Source organism: Jaculus jaculus, chromosome 7 (genome assembly GCF_020740685.1).
Source record: "Jaculus jaculus isolate mJacJac1 chromosome 7, mJacJac1.mat.Y.cur, whole genome shotgun sequence".
NCBI lineage: Eukaryota > Metazoa > Chordata > Mammalia > Rodentia > Dipodidae > Jaculus > Jaculus jaculus.
In genome coordinates, this window is record NC_059108.1 from 104,643,006 (window position 1) to 104,657,896 (window position 14,891).

General features: G+C 38.4%; 1 protein-coding gene across 1 annotated transcript in view; it reads right to left on the minus strand.

Annotated features, from left to right (window-relative positions):
- Positions 1 to 14,891, minus strand: part of Sos2 (SOS Ras/Rho guanine nucleotide exchange factor 2) — a 114,971-nt gene that overhangs the window by 22,111 nt on the left and 77,969 nt on the right. Inside the window, exons 13-16 of the mRNA XM_004649163.2 lie at positions 14,661 to 14,764; positions 9,878 to 10,100; positions 7,312 to 7,431; positions 6,834 to 6,996 (exon numbers count right to left, since the gene is read on the minus strand). Of these exons, the coding sequence (XP_004649220.1) occupies positions 6,834 to 6,996; positions 7,312 to 7,431; positions 9,878 to 10,100; positions 14,661 to 14,764 (610 nt within the window). The remainder of the gene's footprint in view (positions 1 to 6,833; positions 6,997 to 7,311; positions 7,432 to 9,877; positions 10,101 to 14,660; positions 14,765 to 14,891) is intronic.

A 14,891-nucleotide genomic window follows, 5' to 3' on the forward strand; every position in this document is an offset into this window, starting at 1 on the left:
TTCCCAGGACCTATGTAAAGCCAGATGCACAAGGCAGTACATGTATCTGGAGTTTGTTTGCAGTGGCTAGAGGCCCTGGTGTGTCCACTCTCTCTCTCTCCTTCAAATAAATCAATCAATCAGTCAATAAATAAATATCAGGAAAACAGAAACCCAAACTATAAGACTGGCCTGATAGTACTAGTATGAATGTGAAACACCTGAATCTCACACATGTGTGGGAAGAGGGTAAAGTGGTAGTGGTACAAGTTCTTGAGAAAATAACTTCGTATTATTTAGTAAAGTTGAAGACATTTATATGCTATTCCCAGGCAATTCTGCTTCTATGGAAGTTCTGGGTAGAAACCAAGATACATGTAAAAGTTATTTGCAGCAGTATTGTTAATAATTTCTTTACACCCCAAACAGCTCAAAGACCATTAAAAAATGATTACTTTTGGACTGGAGAGATGGTTTAGCGGTTAAGGTGATTGCCTGTGAAGTCTAAGGACCCAGGTTCAATTCCCCAGGACCCACATAAACCAGATGCATGTGGTGGTGCATGCTTCTGCAATTCATTTGAAGTGGCTGGAGGCCCTGAGAAACACTTTCTTTTTCAAATAAATAAAAACTAAAAATTATTAATTTTGTTAAATTTCTATATTTACTTCTATACTATGGTAAAATTATGAAAAAGAATTAACTATATCTATTACCTATCTTTTTTTGGGGGGGAGTAGAAAACTCCTTAACAAAATTATCAAGGGCTGCAGCAATGGACCACTGATTAAGGTGCTTGACTGCAAAACCTAACAACCTGAGTTCAGTTCCCCAGTGGCCATGTAAAGCTAGATGCACAAAAGGGGCACATGCATCTAGAGTCCATTTGCAGCAGCTAGGGGCCTTGATGAGCCCATTCTATGTCTGTCTGTCTGTCTCTCTCTCTGCTTGAAAATAAATAAATAATTTTTTTTTCAAGTACCAAAAGCCTGAAAATGTACAAATATTCTTCTGATCTAGGATGTCCATCTCTAGAAACTTACTCTATGGAAATAAAGTTTAAAAAGTACTTGCACATATGGATGGTCCATGACAGACAAATTACTTAACCCAACAGAAATCAGAAATAACACAAAACAGAATGATGGAACAAATTAGTTTGTGTAGGAGACAGAAAGACTAAAACAGAAACAAACAAGCAAAACAAAACTTGTTTTTTGAAGACAACTTAGTAAAATGGACATGTTTATAAGAAATGCATGCCATAAAGATCTATATGGAGCTGGGGAGGTAAAAGGTGGCTCACCAGGAAAACCCTGAGGACCTGAGCTTGCATCCCGAAACTATGTAAAAAGCTGAGCATGCCCTTGCATGCATGTAACCTTAGTGCTCAGGGGTAGATGGAGGCAAGAAAATCACTGGGGCTCCATGGTCAACCAGTCTATTAAAAAACTGGGGGACAATGTCTCTGCTGATGGCATGGGGTGGCCTGCACCCTACATGCATACTGTGGAAGCAGGTCTGTTACTCTGGGCTTCTGACTGACTGGCCCGTGGGTCCCCAACTCCTTGTTCTCCTGAGCCTGAGGGTGCATGGGCCACTGTGGGAGCTGGCCTTTTGCTCCTAGATCCTCAGCTTCCCATTTCCTGGTTCCCTAATCCCCAGTTCCCCTGCACTGAAGAGTGTGTACAAGCAGAGTGAGACTGATCTCCCAGTCCCCCACCTTCAGTTTCCTAGGTACCCTTGTTGCACTTGCAACTTGCACAATCTGCACATCTATGGTCATAACCCCTTCGTACTCCAATCTGGTTTAAGTTTTATTTTAAATTATTTTTAGAGTGAGAGAGACAGAGAGAGAACTGGCATGCTAGGGCCTCAGCCACTGTAATCGACTTCTAGACATTTGTGTCACCTAGTGGGCATGTATGACCTTATGCTTGCCTCACCTTTGTGTGCCTAGCTTATGTGGGATCTGGAGAGTAGAACATGGGTCCTTAGGCTTTGTAGGCACATGCCGAACAGCTAAGCTATCTCTCCAGCCCCTGGTTCAAATTTAGAACAGAACACTCATTGAAGATCCTACACAGACAAATATTTTCTTCCTCCATAATAAAGTAGGACTTTTACCTCAAGATGGGTAGACCCCAGTGGAAAAATAAATAAATAATGGAAGCCTCCAATGACAACACAGAGAAAACAACAGAAATTGAATCCCAAAATGCAAACACAACAAGCTACATGGCCCTGACCAAGCAAATTGCTGAACTGGAAGTGAATCATCAAAAAACGAACAACTAGCCAGGCATGGTGGCACATGACTTTAATTCTAGCACTCAGAAGACAGAGGTAGGAGGATCGCTTTGAGTTCAAAGACACCTTGAGACTACAGAGTAAATTCCAGGTCATCCTGAGCTAGAGTGAAACCTTACGTCAAAAAACCAAAAAAACAACAACAACAAAATAACTGCATCAATGAAATTGAGCAGAATCATCTCTTAGAGGATACAGCTTTTATCACTAGGTTTAACTTAATTGAAGAAAGCCAGAGAGGCCTCAAAAGAAAGATAATGAATTGAAGGTGAATCAACAGATAGAGGATCTCAATAAACAGCTGATTAAACCTAATAAAGACATGATCAAATGCAAAACTGAATTCCAGGAAGCATCAAGAAAATCTAACCTTGGGCTGGAGAGATGACTTAGCAGTTAAGGTGCATGCATGCCAAGCCTAAGAACCCAGGTTCAATTCCTCAATACCCATGTGAGCCAAATATACAAGGTGGCACAATTATTTGGATTCCATTTGCAGTGCTAGAGGCCCTGGTGTGCCCATTTTCTCTCTCTCCCCCTCTCTCCCTCTTTTACTTGATTTCTTTCAAATAAGTAAATAAAATATTTATAAAAGAAAGAAAATCAGACTTTGATATGAAATCTTACCTCAAAGAAGAGATGAACATGATGTAAAACAAAACAAAACAAAACAAAACACAGAATCCCTCACTAACAGAGTCACTCATATGAAGGACAAAACTTCTGAGCTTGAAGACAAGACAGAAGAAATTGATTGGGAGTCCAAAACCTTTGTTCAGTTCAAAATATCATGTGAACAGCATACGAGGGAACTGTGGGATATACTAAAATGACCAAACATCCAGATAATGGGTATACCAGATAGGGAAGTAATCTAGGCCAGAGGCATAGAGAACATATTCAACAAAATTAATGAAGAAAATTTTCCCAATCTCACAAAACAAGGCCCATCTAGATAGAAGAAGCAAACAGACAGCACCAAAGAAGAAACTCTCCAAGGCACATCATAGTTAAAACTCTTAACAATGAAAACAAAGAGGGGATGCTAAAAGCAGCAAGAGAGAAGCAACTCACTATATAAAGAGGCAACAACATCAGAATTACCTTAGATTTCACAACAGAAGGGCTTGGAATGGAGAACTTTATAGTCTAAAAAACTATGGCTTCCCAAACTACTGTACCCAGAGAAAGTATACCTCACAATAGATGGTGAAAGGAAAACTTTCCATGAAAAAAGTAAGCTCTATGATTATATGAACACAAAGCCAAACCTACAGTGAATACTTCAGGGAATACTCCACATAGAAGAGTAAAACAACCAATCTTAAGAGTCCACAAGACGGTCACAATAACCAAAACTAGAGCAAGCTCAAAAAAGTACAAAGCCGGGCTGGAGAGATGGCTTAGTGGTTAAGCGCTTGCCTGTGAAGCCTAAGGACCCTGGTTCGAGGCTCGGTTCCCCAGGTCCCACGTTAGCCAGATGCATAAGGGGGCGCACGTGTCTGGAGTTCGTTTGCAGAGGCTGGAAGCCCTGGCGCGCCCATTCTCTCTCTCTCCCTCTATCTGTCTTTCTCTCTGTGTCTGTCACTCTCAAATAAATAAATAAATAAATTTTTTTAAAAAGTAAAAAGCCTAAGAAAGCATCAAACCTGATAAAGCATCCCATCATGGCAGGGATTAAATCAAACCTTACAGTTATAACCTTAAATATTAATGGTCTTAACTCACCCATCAAAAAACACAAGTTAACAGGGTTGATCAGAAAAATAGATCCTTCAATCTATGGTCTTCAAGAAACCCACCTCACCACTAAAGATAGACACTTCCTCAGGATGAAAGGGTAGAAAATGATAGTCCAAGCAAATGGAAATAAGAAACAAGCATGTGTTGCTATATTAATATCCAATAAAATAGATTTCAAAGTAAAAGTAATCAAAAAGGACAAAGAAGGCCACTTCTTATTCATCAAGGGAATGATCCAACATAGGCACATTACAATCATAAATATATATGTGCCAAACACAGGTGTACCAGTTTATAAAATAAAACCTACCTGACAACAAAATAGAAATAAACACCACCACCATGACAGTGGGAGACTTCAGCACTCCATTATCATCAATAGACAGATAATCCAAGCAGAAAATCAACAGGAAAATTACAGAGCTCAACACCACCATAGATCAACTAAACCTAATGGATATCTACAGAACTTTCCACCCCAACTCTACAAAATACATATTCTTCTCAGCATGTTTATAGCTGCTCAATTCATAATAGCTAAGAACTGGAATCAACCCAGGTGCCCATCATGGACAAATGAATAATGAAGTTGTGGTACATTTACACAGTGGAATTCTGCTCAGCAGTAAGAAAAAAAAAATGAAACAATGAAATTTGTAGAAAAATGGATGAACTCAGTGTAGATCACACTCAGTGAACACACATAAACACAGAAAGAAAAATGCAACATGTTCTTACTCATCTGTGGTTCCAACCTGGATCAGCTTGAGTTGCTGACATACCTGATAGGTAACTTGATGCCCAAACAATAGGGATAGAAGGGTTTGGGGGAAGGGGAAGGAAAGGGTGGGAGGAAATATACACAAACTGAACCCAAAATGAACTGGTACCATAGAAACTTTTATTCTTGAAGGTAGACTAAAAGATTTAGCCCTCAACAGGAGTAAAGGGGAGTATCTGAAAAGAAGGGCCCTGAAGAGGGTAGGCTACAGCCTAACCATAAAATATTTTGGTTCTGGCCTGTAACTCCAAGTACCAGAAATCAGTGCTACTCACATTGAGCTGTTGATTGATGAGACCTACGAGCTCCCAAAACAAGATAGGCTTCTGCCTGAGGTAAAAGGTATGACCCTATTCCTGAAGACACCATATACTGCTGGCACAGAAAATGGAGAGACCTGGCTGGAATCTGGAAGAAAACCAGTTCTCATCTAGTACTGGAAAACATTACATCAGCTACTGGGGGAAGTGGCCAACAACAGTGTGACCAAGCAGGGGTCTAAGCTACTCAGAAGCAACCAGCCTGACAAGAAGTACACACCAGTGCAATGGTGGCACACAGCCTTAGTGGGTAATTGATGGCTTTCTGACTAGCTAAGAGATCTGCACAGTGGAAAGGAACCCATATCTGGAACTGGGAACCAGGGCAGAATTCTATGGAGACAAAGATTATGTTCTCCAATGTCAAGCCCCCACTAGTCTTTGCCTAAAGAGGGGCTACAACCATCAAAATCTCCTTAACAATGCTTATCCAATTTAACCTATGCTGACTTTATTCTCCACGAGAAAATCTTTCTTTTTCAAAAGGTAGTGAGACCAGAGGAAACAAACTACCCCTTGCATTTCAGCCAAGGCCCAGGTGAAACCACAGAGGAATTGGAGATACAAACAAGAATGACCTTAACAATCAGTACCAGGGTGAAGGAGACAGATGCCGAGGATACTCAACACATACCAAAGCAGAAACCAGGAGCTCCTAAGAGCTCATCATTGAAGTAGACTAAAATCATGCTCACTAAGCCTCAAGAAATTTTGCAGAAGAGTGGGTGGAAAGATTATAAGAGCCACAGGTTGGGATGTCATGCCCAGAGACATTGCCTCCCCCCAATAACTGACTGCTGCTCCCACAACACATAACCTACAACCCCATGGGGAATAAATACCAACAACCCCACTGAAGAGTGGCCCCAGTGGAATGAGGGCAGGGAGGAGGGAAAAGATGCTATCAAAACATGATATATCCATACAAGTATGTTCTTAATAAAAAATAAAATGAAAACAAAAAACTAGGGAGCTCCAGGGACAGGTATGGTAGCACATACCTTTAATCCCAGCTTTCCGGAGACAGAAGTAGGAGGCTTGTTGTAAGTTTGAGGATAGCCTGAACTACAGAATGAGTTCCAGGTCAGCCTGGGCTACAGTGAAACCCTACCTCAAGAAACCAAAGAAAAAAAAAGTTGGGGGGTTAGCTCTAGGTTCAGTGAGAAATTTTATCCCAGGGAAATAAGGCCAAAGAGCAACAGAGGACCCCCATTGTATTCATCTGGACTCTGTACTGTGTGTAGTGGGATGCACACAGCTTCATATACACATGTATATGCCACACACACAATAATAACAACCCTATGTACAATTAATTTTTTTAATTAAAAATATATAAGATATATTCATATAACTTCTATATCTAATGAATTTCCCAAAATAAACTATAAACATTATTTTGTAATTTAAAATAAAACAAATTTGTTTCCCTATTATTTTTGACTATATATTATAAGTGACAAAGAAGTTACTTGTATATCCAATGTATATTTAAAATCGTTTGTCATTTATATGAGGCTATCAACATGCCACTGGGAGAAAAAAACTACAATAGTATATATTGATGCAGTTTAATACTTCTATTTCTATATTTAAGGAGAATTTACAAATGAGTCACTCAAAAATAGGTAGTAGAAGTAATATCATAGGTTAATTTTATCTTATCCCCAAAAGATAATCTATTTAAGTCTAAAACTTACCTCAAAAGTATGGTCTAGTCTGTAGACTGACACTGAATTTACTGCACTCACTATTTCCAGTACACCATTGAAATTATTCAAATCTTGAAAAACTTGCAGAATTTCTATAATTCTACTGAGAATTGCCACGCGTTCTTCAAAATTTTCTGCTTCTACAATGCATCTAGTAATAACAATAACAACAAAACATTCATGGTTTAGAAGTTCCTTCATCTCACTTAGCAAACAAAAAAAATCTCTTTACAAGCCAAACTTGAGCTTAAATGAGTTAACAGTATGACCACTAAGCAATAAGATGGAATAAATTTTAAAAATTCTCATTGAAGTGAAGCTGTTTGGGGAACAAAGAGGGACTAATGGGAGGGGGAATACAAAAGGGGAGAGCTGCAGGGAATGTGCTCAGCCATACATTACGTACTTGCATGAACATGGTCTATGTACACAACTTTAATAAAATAAAAATCTTAAATAACCTTACTTTTCAAACCAGAGGGTGAGATTTGTTGTATGGCGAATCATTTTTAATAAATTTGGAGAATTTATTTCTTTATCTTCTTTGGTCCAGACACTCCCTACAAGTTCAGATGGCTGGACTTTCCTATGGAATCAAAAGATCAATAGAATTTAATCTACAAAAGATTAGTATCAAAATTATTTTTTAAAAAACTTGCTATGAGGGCTACAGAGATGGCTCCATGGTTAAAGGCTCTTTCTTGCAAAGCTTGCTGACCTTGGCTGAATTCCTCAGTACCTACATAAAGCCAGATGCACAAAGTGGCACATGCATCTGGAGTTTGCCCTGGCAACAGGCCCTGGCCCACCCACCCACACCCACACACTCTCTTTGAGGTTGGGTCTCACTCTAGCCAAGGCTGACTTGGAACTCACTCTGTTGTCCCAGGCTGGCCTTGAACTCACAGAGATCTCCTAACTCAGCCTCCTGAGTGCTGGGATTATAAGCCATGTGCCACTATACCTGGCTTTCTTTCTCTTTAACTAACTCACTCACTCACTCACTCTGAAAAAGACAACCTGAAAGATAAACTGACAAACATTTGACCAAAAAATTTACAGAGAAACATACCCAACTAGCTACAAACATGAAAAAATATTTTATCACTTAGGGAAAAGAAAATTACAAGGAAATTTCATTTTATATCTGTCAAACTAACCAAAGTCTGATAATGATACCAAATGAGTAAAAATGTGATAAAATAGGAACTCTCCAACACTGATATAGAAGTAAAAACAGATACAACCATTTGACAAACAATTTGGAAATGGCTCAGTATTGAAGATACATATACATCATAAATACTCATAAGTGCACATACAACATATATATACTAGCTGACAGAGCAATTCTTCTCCTATGTATATACTCTAGATAAACTCTTACACAGTTATAGAAACAAAATAACAAGAATTCAGTGAAATTGCAAAAGTTATAAAAAAAAACAAACAAACCCACACAGCCTACAGGCTGCTCATCAATAGACTAGATTAATTGTAGAATATTTACATAATGGAATAGTACATAGTAGCTAAAATAAGTAAATTCTTTGGGCATGGTGGTGCACATCTTTAATCCCAGCACTTGGGAGGCAGAGGTAGGAGGATCGCTGAGTTCAAGGCCACCCAGAGACAACAGAGTGTATTACAGGTCAGCCTGAGCTAGAGCAAGACCCTACCTCAAAAAGTAAAAAAAAATTTAAAAAACTGTTCATCAGCATAAATTATCCATGGTAATTATATTGCCCTCTTTTTTTTTTTTGAGACAAAGTCTCATGTAGCCAAAGTTGGTCTCAAGTTTGCTATACAGCTCAGGCTTACCTTGGACTCTCTTGATCCTCCTGCCTCTACCTTCTGAATCTTGGGATTACAGGCTTATGTCACTACATCTAGCTAGGATATGTGTATTTCAAAAAGGGGCTCCTGGATTCAGAGAAATCTGATGGAATGATCATGGAGTGGGCTTGTTTTTCAACAGGGTGCAAGGTCTGAAGTTTCCACAGGAGCATGGATTATGATGAAAGAAAAAAGTTGCCTCCCTTAATACTCTTCATTTATCTGCCAACAGCCTATCATCCATACTGACTGACTTGACTCATCTCAACTAAAGCAGAAGAGGGATGAATGACTTGGAAATGGCTGCTACGCTACTGTACTAGTAGTTTTGTCACTAGAGATCACCAGTCCCTAATCTAGTAATTAATCAGAAAGGGAGCATGGGCATGTCAAGGCCTTGTGTTGCTGCAAACAAATTCCAGATGCAAGCATTACTTTGTGTATCTGGCCTTATATGAGTACTGGGAAGTCGAACCCAGGCCATCAGGCTTTGCAAGCAAAAGCTCTTAACCAATGACCTCTCTCTCCAGTCCTAATCTAATAATTTAAATAGCATTTTAGAACACTTACTTGCAGGACAGACTGTGGTTAAAAATTATGCTATAATGGCTGGGTGTGGTGGCACATGTCTTTAATGCCAGTGGCACTTGGGAGGCCAAGAAAGGAGGACCACTGCGAATTTGAGGCCAGCCTGAGACTACATAGTGAATTCCAGGTCAGCCTGGGCTGCAGAGAGATTCTACCTCAAAAAAAAAAAAAAAATTATGTTATGATTCCAGACTAGCCTGGACTACATAGCAAGTTCCAGGTGAGCTTGCGATACATAACAAGACCTTCTCTTAAAATAAAAGCAAAACATGGCTGGAGAGATAGCTTAGTGGTTACGTTGCTTGCTTGCAAAGCCTAAGGACCCTCGTCCAATTCCCCACTACCCATGTAAGCCAGATGCACAGGATGGTGCATGTGTCTGGAGTTTGTTTGCAGTAGCTAAAGGCCCTGGTGTACCCATTTTCTCTCTTTCACTCTCAAGTAAATAAATACAGTATTTTTTTAAAAATTAAAAGAAAAATCCAAAATCCTCAGCTTAGAAAAACATATGGGCTATTTTTAATGTTCACGCAAACTCAGCAAAATATTTTTGAAATAGATAAAGTTTGTTCACGGTTTGTGGAATAAAACAAGAAATCATTATCTACCTGTAGAGGTCAGATTCCAAAAGTGTTAACTGACGTGCAATTTCTATTGGATGAAGTGTCATAAGATCAAATGTTTCAAACTGCCCTGGTCTACTGATATGCCATTCAATTGGTGGAGGCGGACTTTCAAAGGTAATATTATGGCTTATTCCATTTGCCTGAGCTTGTTTCTTCCTTTTGATGATCTTAGCAATTGACTCTACCCACTTCTTCATAGCTTTCCCTGAGAAAAGAACACATGAACACAAATGGCCTTTACTTGGCACATAAAACTGCAAAAGTTCTTATAACCATTAAATTTCACCCATCTTCAATAATGCCTAGTTCATAGCCAATTTTTGCTTCACTTATTCCCACTTGTACCTTTCACTCTAAATTATTTTTGAACAAATCCAAGATATCATATCATTTTGTTCATACAAAGTCCAGAACTCGGGAAGTAGTGTAGCAGGAGAATCAGAACTTCAAAGTCATCCTGAACTACATAGTGAGTTCAAGGCTAGTCTGAGATAAATGAGATCTCTCAAAAAAACCCACTTAAAATTTACTTAGTAGTGGGCTGGAGAGATGGTTTAATGGTTAAGTTGCTTGCCTGCGAAGCCCAAAGACCCAGGTTCAATTCCCCAGTACCCATGTAAGCTAGATGCACTAGGGGTACACATGTCTGGAGTTTGTTTGCAATGGCTAGAGGCCTTGGTATGCCTTTTTTTCCTCTCTCTCTCTGCTTCTCTCTCTCTCAAATAAATTAAAAAAAATTTTAAACTTTATTTAATATTGTGAACAATTTTAAGATATAATAAAATGTATCTTATACATTTCAAAATTGGAATAAGGAATCAGTATTTTAAATAAAATTTATATTTATATTATATTGTATCATTTTTTCATATTGTATGTCTTTAAAAGACTATTTTAAAAACCAAAGCACCATAATTACATAAAAAAAGCTGTTTTCTTTCTTTGAGATAGGATCTCATATGTAGCCCACACTGGCCTCAAACTCTTAATTCTTCGGCCTCCACTTCCCAAGTGCTGGGATTATAGACATACTCTACCACCTTTGCCAAACTGATGTCTTAATGTCTTCAAAATTTTTTTTTGCATTTAAACTTGTCTCTAATGTTTTCATAGAGTTGCTTGTTTTTAAAATGGCATGAGCAAGATTCATACATTGCATTTTATAAATTTATCTCATCTCCTTTAATGTACAAATTCTCCTTTTACCACTCAAAATGTTTGAATTTTTTTATTATTTATTTATTTATTTATTTGAGAGCGACAGACACAGAGAGAAAGACAGATAGAGGGAGAGAGAGAGAATGGGCACGCCAGGGTTTCCAGCCTCTGCAAACGAACTCCAGACATGTGCTCCCCCTTGTGCATCTGGCTAACGTGGGACCTGGGGAAGTGAGCCTTGAACCAGGGTCCTTAGGCTTCACAGGCAAGCACTTAACTGCTAAGCCATCTCTCCAGCCTAAAATGTTTGAATTTTTAAAAATTTTTTTGTTTATTATTTTTATTTATTTATTTGAGAGTGACAGAGAGAGAAAGAGGCAGAGAGAGAGAGAGAGAGAGAGAGAGAGAGAGAGAATGGGCATGCCAGGACCTCCAGCCACTGCAGACAAACTCCAGATGCGTGTGCCCCATTGTGCATCTGGCTAACGTGGGTCCTGGGGAATCAAGCCTCGGACCGGGGTCCTTAGGCTTCACAGGCAAGCACTTAACCGCTAAGCCATCTCTCCAGCCCTCAAAATGTTTGAATTTATTTAAGAAACTATATTACTTGAATTTTGCTAATTCCATGTCTATAGTGCCAATGTGTCATATTTGTCTATTTCCTACCTATATTTTCTAAAAGCCAGAGACATAGTCACTTAGTCCAATCCAGGATCAATGTTTTTTTAAATTTATTTTATTTATTTATTTGAGAGACAGACAGAAAGACAGACAGACACAGACAGAGAGAAAGAGAATGGGTCCACCAGGGCCTCCAACCACTGCAAACAAACTCCAGAGACATGCACCCCCTTGTGCATCTGGCTTACGCGGGTCCTGGGGAATCAAACAGGGAGCCTTATGCTTTGCAGGCAAACACTTTAACTGCTAAGCCATTTCAACAGCCCTAGGATCAATGTTTTAACATGATTATTTCCTACAGGATACACATAATGGCTGGTTAGCTCCCTTTCTGTAATGGTAAGCACTAACTCATTTTAAATCCCTACAGTTATCATGTTATTAGAACCAAGGAATGATTATGAGCATTCCTTTTTTCTAACTTATTAGACAAAATTCTTCCTTAAGAAGTCAACTTTCTCTTATTAGGTATTTAGTTATTTTTAGGTGTTATTTGTACAAAGAACTTAAGACAGTAACACAACCATCTACTGGACTTTTTTAGAGCAGGTATGGTGGCACATATCTTTAATCCCGGTACTTTGAAGGCTGAAGAAGGAGGACTGCCAAGAGTTTGAGGCCAGCCTGAGGCTACAGAGTTGTTTTCCAGGTCAGCTGGGATAGAATACCTCAAAACAAAACAACAACAACAAAAAAAACAGAGCTGGAGAGATGGCTCAGAAGTTAAGGCGCTTGCCTGCAAAGCCTAATGACCCTGGTTCTATTCCTCAGTACCCATGTAGAGCATCTGCAAGGTGATGCATGCATCTGGAATTTGTTTGCAATAGCTGGAGGCCCTGCCATACTCATTCTGTCTCTCTCTCTCTCTCTCTCTGCTTGCAAATAAATAAAAAATATTTAAAAACAAAACAAAGCAAATCAAGAATACAATTTATTTCAGCCATGCATGGTGGCTCATGCTTGTAATCCCAGTACACAAGAAGCTGAAGCAGGTGGATTGCAGCAAGTTCAAGGCCAATCTGGACTAAAAATTGAAACTCTGCCTCAAAAAAACTGAAGAGAAAGCAAGCAAACAAACAAACAAACAACTAAAATAATAATACAATTTATTTTCAGAATTTAGGAGGTAGAGTGGCAGGAGGATCAGATGTTCAAAGTTATCCTTAGCTACATAGTGAGTTCAAGGCTAGTCTGAGATAAATGAGATTTTGTCTCAAAAAAAAAATCACTTAGAATTTATTTAGTAGTGGGCTAGAGAGATGGTTTAGTGGTTAAGGTGCTTGCCTGAGAAGCCCTAGGACCCAGGTTCAATTCCCCAGTGCCCATGTCAGCTAGATGCACTAGGGGGCACATGTGTCTGGAGTTTGTTTGCAGTAGCTAGAGGCTATGTTGTGCCCATCTTCACTTTCTCTCTCTCTCTCTCAAATAAAAAAAAAAAAAATTAAACTTTAACATTGTGAACAATTTTAAGACATATAATAAAATGTGTATTACATATTTCAAAATTGGTAAAAGGAATCACTCTATTTTAAAATTGTTTAATTTTATTTATTTGAGAGTAACAGAGAGAGAGAGAAAGAGAGGAAGATAGAGAGAATGGGTGCACCAGGGCCTCCAGCCACTGCAAACGAACTCCAGTCGTGTGCGCCCCCTCATGCATCTAGCTAACGTGGGTCCTAGGGAATCGAGCCTTGAACTGGGGTCCTTAGGCTTTACAGGCAAGCATTTAACCGCTAAGCCATCTCTCCAGCCCAGGAATCAGTCTATTTAAATAACAGTTCTTTTCAAGAGCAAGTAGATTCTTTGCTTTTTGGCTGTCTTAAGGTGAACAGCTTTGCTCTACCACTTCCTTCTGCCATGATGTTCTTTTAATATCTACCCAGAAACACTGGAGCCAGCCAAGCATGGACTAAACCTCTGAAACTGAGCCAAGATAAAATTTCCTGTCTTACAAGAAAAAATTTTTGAAAAAAGAACAAGTATGACATAAAGCAAGTTTGTTTTCTTTCATATATATTGCATTTTTGTTTTGTTTTGAGGCAGTATTTCACTCTAGCCCTGGTTGATCTGGTATTTGCTCTACAGCTCAGGTTGGCCTTGAACTCACTGTGATCTTATCTCAGTCTCCCAAGTGCTGAGATTATGCACCACCACACCTGGCTTGTAATATTGTTTTAAATCAATGTCTTATACTGCTAGGAAAAACATAAATGTGTTTGATTTAATAATATATATGGTGATATATAGGTTTAATTTGAATTATTCATGGGCTAAAGCAGGTATATCCAACCTGCATCTTGTGAGCCCCACATACCCCAGAATAGCTGTGAATGCAGCCAATACATTTGAAAATGACGTTATGCTGCAATGTCAAAGAGTTGCATATATATGCCTTAGATTTTCATTTTATAGGTCATGATACTAAAATTTCAAATAGGAAACATCTATCTGTCAGGTGTAAAAATGTATTTCTTGGAATACTTTTCTAGGGGATGTATTATTAATAAAAAGCTGTTAACTGTCCAAAATTTAAGAACAAGATTAAAGCGAATAGAATAAAATCACACATTTTTATTTAGTTGCAGGAATGGCAACAATGAAGCAAAGAAAACTAAACAGCTTAAATTTATCAAAAAGGTCTTTGACTTATTTAAAAGAAATATTTTCTTCAAAGACTTAAAGGGGAGCTGGGTTCAATCCTTATTACCTAAAACAACAAAACAAACACTTAAAGGGAAAGGTTTTATCTAGGACTTCAGATGATCCTCTACAGATGTGAAGTTTTTAGAGCCTAAACAATCATTCCCACTGTTAGTTTAGCTTTCTAAAAATAAAAAATAGTTTAGCTTCTTAATTAAAATTCACACAATTTCCAAAATAAACTCATGTACAATACAAAATTCAATTAAACCTTTAAATAATATACCTCTTACACTTGCAATGAAGAATTCTAATCTTGCAAGCAATTCCAAATCTCTCTCAAAGTCATAAAAATGATGTTCAACCCAGTGGCGAAAGACATTTAAGATCCTGATAAAATGGGAAGAAACACATTTCATGAAACCTAAGTATTCACTTATACTTCTTTTACTTTTCTAATAATAATGATAGTTTTATATATAAACATCATACAAGTCCAATGCATACTTAATATCTT